Source organism: Leptinotarsa decemlineata, unplaced genomic scaffold (assembly GCF_025532065.1).
Source record: "Leptinotarsa decemlineata unplaced genomic scaffold, Ldec_3_MD MMD2_P_RNA_scaffold_11, whole genome shotgun sequence".
Taxonomy (NCBI): Eukaryota; Metazoa; Arthropoda; class Insecta; order Coleoptera; family Chrysomelidae; genus Leptinotarsa; species Leptinotarsa decemlineata.
The window spans coordinates 4,328,058-4,341,821 of NW_027412525.1; the positions used below are offsets into that span (position 1 = coordinate 4,328,058).

The following is a 13,764-nucleotide window of genomic DNA, read 5'->3' on the forward strand; positions in this document are numbered from 1 at the left end:
CATACGAAAATTCAATCAGTGACGTATCATATGTGTAGACTTCCTGACATTCAGGTATTTCAAATGAAACTTATATTTTAGGATACTTACAGAGAAAAACATTAGGTATATTTAATTCGCTTAACCAAATTAATGAAACGAAGAAAATAAAAAATATTTTGAAAAAGTTTCAATAATAATTATTTGTTTTCAAAATTACAGTACAAATTGAAATTACGCCTTGAATCTATGTCTAATTTTTCGTCAGATCGTTATTACATATTTTCAAACAGAATCTTCGCACAGCGTCTGTCTGTCTGTCTGTAAATCACTCGAAACTGAAATGAGTTCGTGGTCAGATGACTCTAGAACAAAAGAAGTACAATATATATATATATATATATATATATATATATATATATATATATATATATATATATATATATATATATATATATATAAATATATATATAAATATATATATATATATATATATATATATATATATATATATATATATATCTATATATATATATATATAGATAGATATTTCAATATTAAATTCTACAAAAAGGATTTGAAGCTGCCAGTTTGAGGAGTGCCAGAAGATGACAGTATTACCAACTGTCGAAAGCGCTCGCAGATAATTAATAGAAGATATAAAGCTTCAAATCCTTTTTGTAGAATTTAATATTGAAATACTCAAAATAAAGGAAAATTAGTTGCATCAGTCGGAACAGCACTCAAGAAAAATTATTGGCAAACCGCGGACACGTGTTTCTGGCTATTGGCCTCATCAGCGCGGTGTAGACAAGTGCAGAGATGGGCAACACTTGGTTGTCAAAAACGAAAAAAACAGCACAAAACGAACGGAGTCACCAACAGAAGCCTACCGCACATTTGTGATTTCAATTAGGAGACCTAGAATTTCTAGGATATCATAACATCACCACGGAGGCAGCTACAGCTACCTGCGTGACTTCCGAGTCCAGGATATAAATATATAGAAAGAGGTGTTATCGAGTGTCTATGATTTAACTCAAAAAGGAAAGGATTAGTCGGAACAGCACTCAAGAAAAATTATTGGCAAACCAGTTACAGTTACAGTTACACCTCTTGAAGCGAAGCAGTAACTCGTCTTGATAATGCCATCTGAGATGATGGCGAAACGTCAACTATCGAATAGTACACAACGGATGAACACCCGGAAAAACAACACATCATATTCTACCATCCGTGAAAACCTATATATAAATATATATATATATATATATATATATATATATATATATATATATATATATATATATATATATATGTATATATATATATATTATATATATATATATATATATATATATATATATATATAATATATGTATGAATTTGTTTATCTGCTTCATCACTATTTTCAAGAATATATTCATTATGATTTCAAATTAATTCATCACTAATCATCTATCCCATATTATGTGACATCCTGTACATACAATTCCTAGTTGGTGGGGATTGTAGGCCGAGCAAGGTAAAAGACGCGAGTACCACGCAAAATCGGATTCGATATAACTCCCGCTTTTAAGAAGTTGTTATCTATCATCTCCGAAAGAGTACACTGGAAGTCCAAGAACTATCGCTGGTTAGATGGTTGCAACCCCTACAACTGAAAGGAGAAAACTGTAAGGTGAAACCTGTGCATGGCCCACGATAGGGAAAACAACCACAAAAACATTTATCGACAAACATAGAATTTTTTCATCACTGGGATGAATTTTTTGTGAGAAATCGATGGTGTTTGCAAGTGAAGAACATAATACTTTCTATTGTATGTCAACTGAATTTTTTCCAAGGCAACATATGAATCTATAGTGATTTTCTGTAATACTATTTCGAACCACTTGGATAAAGAGAGAAATGCCAAATCTATGTTTATATCGGGGTTGAACGTCATGACCTGTTTATAGAAAATTGACCGGCTATTAGCTTGCAGATGTTGACGCACTGAAATTATTTTTGAGTCAAGTTTTCTGATGTAGAAATAGACTCCAAGTTGCTACTGGGTCAGTTACCATGCTATTTCCTTGTGTACTGATCGTAGAAAAACCCTGATGATTGTCAAATAGGTATTGTGGTTTTTGGACAGGTACATGTAACTTCGAAGTAACAAATGAATAGTACAGCATTTATCTTCATAGTTTAAATCAGCGATTAAAAATACCAACTCTACCCCGTAAAATGCCTCATGTATCTATCTTTCAATAGTTTATCGATGGGAAACAAACTTCGTGATTAACTTCGGAGACACCACTGGATTCACCAACGGCGGCAATCGATGTGGCTGCCGAGTTGCTATGGCTACACTTCCGGCAGGCAGCGCCACTGACACGGAGGTTTCGCTAACTAGCCGCGTGACTTATTGCCAACAAGAAAAGCTTTCTCTGCAAATTGCCCACGACTCGGCGATACCAAATTGTTGGGATATCGAAGAGAATCGAGTGACTCTTTATAGTTTATATTTAGACACAAAGAGATTTGATAGATTGAATGATTTTTCAGTGATAATTAATTTATATATAGGTACTGTTAATATGATTTGTATATTTCCTTCTTTGTTTTTCAGATAAAGAATGATATGAAAGAATTCTAGTCCTTCAGGAGGTGCCCCTGTAAGTCAAAAACGGACGGGTAATCGAAAATTTCAAAGCGATTTTCTGTTTTTTCTTAAATAAAACATTCAACATTTAATTTCTCAATAACGAATGAACAATTTCGAAAAAAATTAATAGAGGGACAAAAGACTTTTCAAATGATGTATCACTCGCCCCCTGCCATTGAGAAAAATAGGAGGGGTGGTTGCTCACCGCAGGGGGGTGAAGTTTCGGGTATGATTTCCATATCAGAATAAGTCCTCCTAGAAATGAAATTTGACGTGTTCTTTGAAATTTTTGATTACACGTCCGTTTCTGTCTTACAGGGAAAGTCAAGTTTTCATTGGAACGCCCTGTATGTTGAATGATAATACTAATCAGAACTCGGTTGAAGGAATTGCCGATGGTTCTTCTAAATTGTTTTTGTCTATTTTTCAATTGATTTTTTCATTAACTTTCTTATATCACAGCATGAATGAAAGATATAACTAGGACCTCTGGCGTGAAATGAATCCAAAACAAGCAATTTTCTCAAACACCAGAAATGCAATATTCTTTTCAACGCGCGTTTCACCTACCAAGTTGATGTCTTCAGGAGATATATTAAACTCAACGGGGGGCTAGCTATCCCATTGATATATAACAAAAAAATTCACTACGCATTGTTCTTCTTTAACAGGGCTACAGAAATGTCCCCGATGACATGTACTACTTTTATCGTACCTAAAAATAGTCACGATGAAATGAATGATTACCATTACTGTCCATCATGAAAAGTTCTGAAGTTCTTATACATTTTTTAAGATGTCTCGTTTTTAAAACAATCATTACATCAATCATTAAACTAGTTTCTACAGAAAATACCTGATTTGTATTGGTTTTCATCTGTTCTTTTGAAACAAAAGTGGTTTATTATCATGAAAAATGGGAAATAAAACAACTTTCTTTGTTTTCAACCACTTGTATTTGTAACTAGCATTAACAATTAGGGATTATTGTCAACGTCTTTCAGGAACCTGTGTACGTATTTATATTTTATGTCGAAATCATTCACTTCACCCTTCAACTCGGAAAGCCGCCCTAAATAGCCCTGAAGATGAAACAATAAAGTTTCGAAACGTCGACAATTTAGAAATTGGTTTTCTTCAACATTTAGACCGAATTCCCGCCAACTTGAGAATCAAAATCATATTCAACGGTCGCCATCCTATTCAAATAAATTAAGATACCCACATGGAAGAATGAAACACGACACAAGCATTCATTGCCTATAGGTATGTTCTATGCTTCCTTTGTGTTCACAATATATTTTCTTTATAGATATTGTACCAAAAACAAAAAAAAATTTCACCTTTGACAACGTAAAAAACACTTATTCGGTTTTCTTTGAACTTTCCAAGATATATTTTACAATAATTTAGAGGAGTGTCATTAGTCTGGATCATAAACTGTTTTCTTCAGTTCTCTTTCAGTTTTACCATATTTATATTAATAAAAAAATGTATATTCAATTTCTGAAATTGTATTTTACTTCAATTTAGACGAAGATGAGTCGGAATTGGAGGGTTTTGTGCATTGTGTAAGATTCAGTTTTGGTTTAATACATATTTAGATTTTTTTTGCAAATTCATAATCAACCAATGGTGAAAATTCATTTTTTGAATTGAACAACGTGAAATAAACCCAGAACGTACTTACTACCTTAGACACAGCTGACTTCATCTACTTGACTCGCTCATTCCACTTTTTTTATCGCAAACAAAATATAAATTGCGCAGACAAAATACCAAATCGTACTCAACCAACAATAAACCCAATAAATGAACACTCAATTAAACATCCCCTCAATCCCACCTCTGAAATCAAAACAATCCGCTGGTGAAATATGGTCGAACCGTTCCCACAGGACAAAAACAAAGGTACCAGAAAGCAGACACTTCACCCTGTCTCACTTTACACCGTCCGTGATCGTCATTGTCGCTAAATTGTCAGCGTATGTCAATTGTCATCCCGAAATAAAGCCATTGTCCCAAACAAAAGATTTGAGCATCGAACGTGCGACCGACGTGTGTGAAGTACGGAACAAAATAGATCATCAGCGTGTGCCAAGGGATGAGGATCATCACAGGGTTTTGTAGAGTATCATGATACTTGACTTTATGTGTTGCTACCGCGGTAGAGAATTGATGATATCGAATCTCCACCGATTGGCAGTGGAACAATCCCCATGCTTGGAAACTCGTAATTTTATTGAATGAGGAGCAGTTTTTTCGAGCACAGACACATCGTCAATTTTTTTTCGTTATTTATATAAACGGTCATTAACAATTTTTGTTATGCAGTATTGGGAATTCTTTGATCGAAAAGCAATATGACTCTTATATATCACATATTTTTATTTAAAGAAATAAATTTTTACCAGCGTTTTGAAATTCATTTGTTTTATAGATTTGTTCCCAATGTTTGAATGTGTCACAAAATATGTTTGAATTAATATTTTATTTTTTCATACAGTGATGACCTTTAAAAATCTGTTTTAAAATCTGTTTTTTCGTTAATCAGTTGTCGCCCCCATACGAACGACAACTCTCAGAAGTTGAGAAATGTGTGCGAGCTAAGGACTAACGAGGTCTTACCTTTCAACGTATGATTCCTAACACAATTATATGAATATATTGTGCTATATAAGAGTTCTCTGGAAAGTTGAATTTTTTCACAAAAATGTTTCATATTTTTTTTGTAAATGACTCATTTTCATTTTGGGTTTCTTCAAAATTTGTATATATTGGAAGCTATTTATATTGTTTTGAAAAATATAGTCGGTGTAATAGGCGATTTAAAAGATGTAGGTACACACCTGTCAACATGTTGATCCTAGTGATAAAGTTAATTGTATATTTCCACTAAAAAGGGTTTTACAAAAACCACTATACGTGTTTCGATATACAATAGGTTCCTCGAGCGTATTCAATTATAACTAGAATTATTTTTGGATGACTCTGGAACTGATCAAGTCTTATCTTATGGCAAAATTTCAGTTTGTTTCTGGGTACAATTGTTGATTATATTTCCAATAATTAAGGTTGAGTTACCACAAAATTTAGTCTCAGGACCAATTCTCTTTTTAATCAACATGCTTTTATTAGCATCACTTGTATGTTTGTTTGTTTATTTGTAACCGACTCCTTTGGATTTGATTTTGACTAACTTCAAACGGACAGATGTATTTTATACTTTGTACACTTATCAAGAATCAGTAACAATACAATGATTTCATAAGTTCATCTCATTATGCTGATCAGGATCGACAGGATTAAATAATTTCCTCACACAGTCTCTGTGTGAGAGCAAGTGAAGTGGGACAACCACACTGTCTGCGCAAGCATATATATCTTATATTGGCACAAATGGGCTTGAAATAGGAAGCCAAACTATATAAAAAGTTGAAAATAAATAAAAGTTTAGGAAACTAAAATAACACGCTTTACTAGTAATACAAACTAAAAAATAATTCGAAACTAATTTAAGATTATGTTCAACGTCAATAATGAGTCCTATGTAACTGATGACTTTTAATAAATCTGAAATCAGAATAGATCTATATACAAAAATTTCCTTTTATTTCTAAAAAAGCGTGGGGGGGCTAAATATCCATTGTTATAAATACTTGGTTAGGAGCCATAATAAAAACATAATTCAAAGCATCCCACGCTTTTTTTTTATTTCAGACTTATCAAAAGTCATTAGTTACATCAAACCGTAGGATGTATTTTCGATGTTGAACACAATCTTAAATAAGTTTCGAATTATTTTTCATTTTTCAGTTTGTGTTAGATTTAGATACTTGTTTCTCAGAAATTGTGATTTTAAAACTCGAAATTTCGACTTTAATCCCGAAATTTCGACTTTAATCTCGAAATTTCGACTTCAAACTTGAAATTTCGTAGAATGAAACATTTGCAAACCTTCAAACTCTATTGAGCGTTTATCGCGACCTTTTCCCCACATGGCAAACAATGTTATGCTTTCAGGACATATCACCAATTCTAGAACTCGAGATTTGAGAATAATTTCAAATATGAGCAATCCGTATGAGTATATAATAGATTATTGTTCTAGTGAGTAGTAAATGGTATATACTTATTTCTAAAATTGAATGGAACTGGCCGATATTTGATGCAAATCAATCGATATCACCAGTAATGAAGTAAGTAGCAGATAATTATTCGAAAGATTTTGATGTTTTTGGGGAAAATTAAATATGAAGTGAAATACCAATTGATTGACTTTCCACCCGCTGTGTTTACTAATAAATCAGTTGCTTGGGACTTGAGATTCTGATGAAATTATGAAATTTTGAGATTTTGAATAAGGGCTTCAGTCACTGACCAGAAAAATTTGGAACCATTAGGACTTGCCGAAAAAAAAATTGAATTCATTATTTGAAAATAATATAGAATATATTTTTGTTGAATGAAAAAGTGTGCCACTTGGGCCATTTTCCCTGCTATGATTTCTGCCATGGTATGGCAGTAGTTTGAAAGTAAGGAGGCATCATTCTAGCAAAGAATCAAATAATCGAAACAATAGAAAGAGCTTGGCAGAGTTTGCTGCATTCTAAGAAGGAATCTCGACATTTCACCCCTTCCTTCTAGTTCTGACGATATTAGTCTGATCCATAGTTGAAAACTCAACAACGAATATTATCTCATTTTGATAGATAGCCGAGAAGGGTAATGGTGCGAAGGAAATAGTTTCAATAAATTTGGTGCTTTTTATTTCCCATAAAGGATTTAATGTCCTCAGGTGCGTAGGCTACACCGGTGTATCAACAATACCATAACAGAGGTTGAAGTGGTAATAAAGCAGTAGTAGGACTAGGCATGTCTACAGGCCATGTATTAGAGCCTCAAGTGCTTTGATTCAAGCCCCGTGTCTGAAATCAAATACCTCAATACCCATCACTTGACTATGGTAGATAAAGGCAGGCCCTGATGATGCCCTTAGCTTTCGGCTTCAACTCACTTGACCCGAGAAAAGCAAAGGTCAGGTGCTTTGATTAGCCAAAGTCTTTCCTGTTGTTGAAGAAGACCAGATGCATCGAGTTATACCTACTTGTGTGCATGCAAACATGAACAAGTTTTTGCGGCTTTGATTTGAGCTTTTTGCTCACAGGGTTCCAACTTGGTAACAGAGTTGTGATCATCTCGTCCTGCTCTCTCATGGTAGCGGACCATGTAGGGAAAAAGATCGGATATTCGGATAACTTCCGAGGCTTCATTCAATACCGTTCTGTTATGTAGATAGTCCAAACTCAAAAGTTCGTCTTGTTGGAGAAAGTATAGCAATGAAATGGATTATTATTGGGTTGCAAACTCCTATGGAGATGTATAATTTTTTGAGTTCACCTATTCAGTCTTCTCTTGAGTTCATCTAACTATTCCAAAGCAATAGGTGAGTAAAATCCAAAAGGTGAGTATACTTGTAACGGGACGTTTGTTTGTGAAAACAATGCATTTACACGGACAGTCAAAGAAAATGTTTTAGGCACTCTGTACATACAAAAATTGTAATTAATCCTAATACGCAGCTCATAGACGAAAGTATCATCACCATGTGGATGCAATAAATTATATTTTCTTCCTTCGAGTTGTTACAGCGCCATTCAGTATCTTAACTTCCGTGAAGAACTCTCTCCGCAGCAAGTATCAGCACAAAGTCCGACATATCTGGTCACCGGAACTGTTAGAGAAAATTATATCCATATTTTGATTTTCATGGAATTATTTTCCAGCAGCTCGACTGCATTAACCTTTCTCGATTTCATACCATTTCAGAAACATGTTGCTTCGTTTTCCGATGGCATCCCAGGATAGCTTCCCAAATTTCTACTACCGCAGTTGTCGGTTGATTGTTCAAACCACCAACACTGACATAAAAACTTGACAAGTTGACTTGGGTGTCACACCAATAGGTGGTTCCATTTATGTCTCGCTTGCGTTTACGCAGTTATTTTTATCAAGTACTTTTCTTGGGTATTCACATTTTGTCTTCAATCAAGGACCGCCTGTCCGGTACTGACGATGCCCAACAGGCTGAAACAGTTGTCTATCGGTGGCTCTTAAATTGAAATCAATATGGGAATGATCAGAATGGTACTTATCTATTTATCTTTTGATTTAATAATTTTGAATAACAAGACGCTACACCCTGTTCTCTCTATAGACATATTATTTATTTTTGCTCAAACTGTGGAGTTGAAAACGACAAAAAAACTCGATCGCGAGTTGATACGTCAAGAAGAGTACTTCGACCAAGCTATTGAAGATGATTGCCGCAGTTGCAGTTGAAACGTTTGGAGATTGTAACTGAAGAAGACCACGGCAAAACCCAGAAACCAATCAAATCATTGACGCCAGCCGTGAAAGCCTACATTCCTGTATCGAATTTATATTCTAATATTGTGGTTGTGCAATCCTACATTCATACAAAAGTATTTTAATGTTCATGTATGTATATTAGTGAAAGGTAAATATTAGGTGAAGGTACCGACATGATGCCAAACCCGACAAACAGTATTAGGTAGTCGACAATTATTTTTGTGCCGAACTAGCATCTCATCTGGAAGTTTTTTTGTAATATGAATGCCTTGTGATGAGAAGGTACTCCAAAGCATCATACCATAACTGAGTTTTGACTGTATGAGAGCGTATTAAGCCCCTAATAACGTTTCAGTTCTGTCAAACTTTAATTGTCGTAATAGATAGGAGTATTACTCTTTTCTTTCCATATCCTATATAGGAAAGGTCTGAAGAACAAGATACTCATAGGTACTCATGTTGATTATTCGCTCAGAACAAAGTTCCACAGACGAATGAAATCATTGCTTTACGAAACATCAAAAAATAAATGAAGTACTTTCCGAAATTCGAACACGGTTTATTGACACCCCAGCCGCTGTGCAAACTAATTGAATACCTAAAGGTAAATATAGAAGCACCTATCATAAAACACAAGAACGTGCACTTCACACACAAAACGTTCCCCTCCGATCGGCGGGAAAGTTCGGGAGGGGTTTATTTATGACGCAACAAGCCATTCGGGCCCGATTCCTGTGATTGGCCGCCATTCAACCCCTAACTGCTGACTCCACCCCGTCAGAAACCCTCCGCGTGGAAAGCACACTGAAAAAGTTCACAGTCGATCATAAACCCGACAGATTGCAGTCACCAAATCACTTGTGACGTTCTGTCAAATTTGTTGGAAGTCATTCACTGGGCGTCTCGTAACCGCGCGCAGTTTTACCTTCCGCGGATAAAGTATTGGTGGTTATAAACCGGTGGTTGTGAAGCATGCCTGTGTGATAAATACATTCTTTATTGCATATTAGTGACATTTGATCAATGATGTTGGATATCAAACCGACGGCCGACTATCTTAGTCGAAATTCCACTTTTGGGCAGTTTTCTATGCTTTTTGGTAAATATTTTCTTCTATTTTATTGATTTTTTATGTCAGTAGCTTCGATTTTCTTGAAAGGTGAACACCGTTTAATTGAAACATTGAAAAGAGAGAGAAATATTTTAAATCAATTGAAGTATTGGGTAGATTTCGAAAAAAAAAAACAAAGACAGTCTGTCGTAAACGAATGTTGGATTTTTCACTTTATGACTAATTCAAAATCATGTAGTTAGCACCGTGTTTATCAAGAGTTGTTTCATTTGTTTGTTTGAAATTTAATGCATATAATTAAACCACAATTTTTGCGATTTTGATAATGATAACACTGACAGACATTCTTATCCGCTACAATGAAAATCACAAGACATTTCGACAAGATTGGACACCTGCTAATTATACCTTTGCTTTTTCATCTAGCATGATGAATCGGACGAAGAGAATCAGTAACCAGTAGAGTTGTCTTCAAGGTCGCCTGATTAAGGACCGTTAGATTTTATGATTGAGTTACTCAAAACACTCAAAAGTTACTCAAAACACTGAACTACTGGCATCATAATTCTTTCAACACATTTTGAATCAATTTTCAAACTCAACCCCATTAGCCACTGTAGGTTTAATTCAAGTTCTCAACACGAATAAAGAAATTAACTAAATTTTATTCACATGTTGATGAATGGTGCAAGAATTTAATGTTTCAACATTTGTTAAGCCTAGGGCGAGAAAGTTGAGAGCTTTGCGCTGAATGCAGCATTGAAGCGCTTTCTAAATTGTTTTAATTTCATTTAGTGGCTGGATTCAGCAAAATATCAGAAATTTCTGTTTCTTTCCATCTCAAACACAATCATTTCTGAACTAAAACTTCTTTACGCACGCTGGTGAGCTGGTAAGCTGGTGGATGCGTGACGAGAGCGTTACGAAACGTGTGATCGGGTGACGCGAACGAAAGTTGAGAGGAAGGTATAAGTTCCTGAAGATAGAAAGAAAGAGAGTTACGTTTTATAGTGGCAAGAAAGAGAGAGAGAAGTGAAAAATTGGGAAAGAAATATCATACATAGCCACTAATTTTAGTAGGAGATTTAAAAATGTTAATTCCACGTCCAAAGATGGACTACTCTTGGTAAACCTTCTACATGATAAATTAGAACTACAAATGAATAATAACCGAATTGAGCCTACCACAAGACATGGAACAACAATCAATTCGGTTTTCTCTAGAAACCTTTCTAATTTTCATTCTAAAATATATGTATCTTATTTACCATTCCATAAGCCTATTGTCTCGGTCTGATGTATCGTTAATGAAAATAATGAATGAAAAATCAATTTAAAATGGTACTTCATCAATGAAAACCATATAATAAATTAATTTATTTTGGGTTGTTTAAATTTGTAGACAATTGAAATGTATATGTATATTAGGGTGTTTCATTTTCAGGCGATATTTTTTTCCTTGGTCCTACCTAAAAATCAAATAATTTATGAAAAAAATCTCAGTCAATTAGAGGCTTCACTCATTCAAAAATTCGACTCATATTTTTTCAAAGATTGTTAAGAATGTTTAATAATCTTTATCAGATTTTTATTGATCTGTAATATTAGAAAACCAGTAGGAAGTTAAAATCGGTTCGGACTTCTATTTTGACGATGCTTCTAAAATGTTTTTATAAATCTTGTCGCGGAGATTGGATTGACAAAGTGGCAGAAATACCATGCTTATACATAAAATTATAAAAACTGATATGACGGAGTCCTTGGCTTTCTATTATGCTAAGTGAAAATCTTTCCTGAAACAGGAAAATTTTCAAGCAATAAAAGGCTTTTGAAATCTATGGTACAGGGTGTGTGGATTAAAATTTATCTATACAAAATGCTGTTTTTAAAATAGCAATTCAGTAACTCTGTAGAATTAAGTATGATTATTATTCAATGTAAGATTGAAAGTTCCAACTTGATTACAACGTGTTAGAAGCTAGGATAATGAATCATTTTATGAACCAGTTAAATAAGTATATTGAAAGTTTGTTCGTATATGTATGACAAAAATACTCATCAGAGTCTTCTTTTCCAGACACGTCGTACAAGGGATCATGGAGCGCTCACTCGACATCACAGTCTCAAGGTAAGATATTCATTCACAATATTACATAGATTATTTTCTTCAAAGCGATAAAATGATGAAAAATTTGAAGACTAGACCACCAAAATAGAGTTTTACAGCGATAAAACAGACAGCCATGAAATTTACATATTGGTGTCAGTGTTCTTCAATTATACGTGACTTTCAGATCCTAGCTATGCATCATTACCACAATGTCAACCACTTTCACTGTTCTAATTAAATTGAACCGATTGAACTAGGTGTTAAAATATGACTGTGTCTAAATACTAAAACTTTGCGTTGTTTCTATAAAAATTCACAGGTTTAATTTGATATTGTGATTATAAAAGTGACTAGACCCTAACTCTACGAGGAAAACTCTACTTCATACGAAGTATATTCAAAAAATAAGGTGAATTTTCAAATTTCGCGCGCTACGTTCATTCGATTGGCCTTTTTTCATGTTGGTACACTTGATACAGTATCTTCGAATACATCTTCACCGTTCCAGCTGTTTACCATGTTTAGTTTGTTGGTGAGAGGCATTAAAGTTAGAAGTGTTTTGCGTGTGGAGATTTTCTGCATTCGCAGCAAACTTTATGTAAAAAATGAAATTGAGTACTCAAAAACACTTTAAAAGTTATCAGTGGCATACGGCGATTGCAGTCAGAAAAATATTTACAAATGGAAGAAGCTTCTCACAGAAGATCGAGAAAATGTGAATGACGACGCTCGCCCTGGACGCCCCAACACATCAACAACCGATGAAAATAATGAGAAAGTGAAGAAAATTGTTATGGAAAATCGTCGATTCACTATTAGAAAGGTTGCCGAGGATGTCGACATAGTCGGTTGGCTCATGCCATGCAATTTTTTGGAAATTTTGGGCATGAAGCGTGTGGCAGCAACGTTCATTTCAAAATTGCTGTATTTTAACAAAAAAACATCGCATGAGCATCGCTCATGCGACAGACTCGTGGTTTCATCATGCTGTTTGCTCTCATAGTTTCCGTTGAAATGTTGAGGTCTTGTTGTACGAGGGTACCATTTATATTTCGGGAATAGCAAATAATAACAAACATTTTATAATGAAAATGCCTTTTTTGTTTTTGGAAATATTCCCCTTGATGATCAATATACTTTTGCATCCGTGCCAATCATCTGTTAAAGCAGTTTTTCCACTACTCTTGAGCCACCTCTAAAACATGGTTTTTGAAAGTTTCAACTGCTTCTTCGACACTCGCAAATCGTTGACCACGCAGTTTATCTTTAATATTCGAGAATAAAAAGAAGCCATCGGGTATCAAATCAGGCTGTACGGAGGATGAGGCATCAGTTCGATGTTTTGTCTGCTCAAAAATTCTACTGTTTGACGAGAGCTCGCATTGTCACTTTTTCACTGGTACAGTTTCTCAGAAATTTTTTGAATCACAAAAGATACTAAAATTTTAAAGTTTTAAAAATTCCACTTCCTATCAGGATATCCGAGATAAATGAAGTGAAAAATGGCATTGAGAAATATAGTAAAAAGAGTACGTGAATTGGTGAAAAAATTCTATTTCTCAGTTTTTATTTAAAAAT

The 13,764-nt window shown here is 34.4% G+C and overlaps 1 protein-coding gene across 2 annotated transcripts in view; it reads left to right on the forward strand.

Annotated features, from left to right (window-relative positions):
* The window catches only part of Ets65A (DNA-binding protein D-ETS-3), a 307,752-nt gene that overhangs the window by 153,533 nt on the left and 140,455 nt on the right, over positions 1-13,764 (forward strand). For both annotated transcript variants that reach the window (XM_074170116.1, XM_074170111.1), the window contains exon 4: positions 12,154-12,204. In XM_074170116.1, the coding sequence (XP_074026217.1) occupies positions 12,154-12,204 (51 nt within the window). The remainder of the gene's footprint in view (positions 1-12,153; positions 12,205-13,764) is intronic.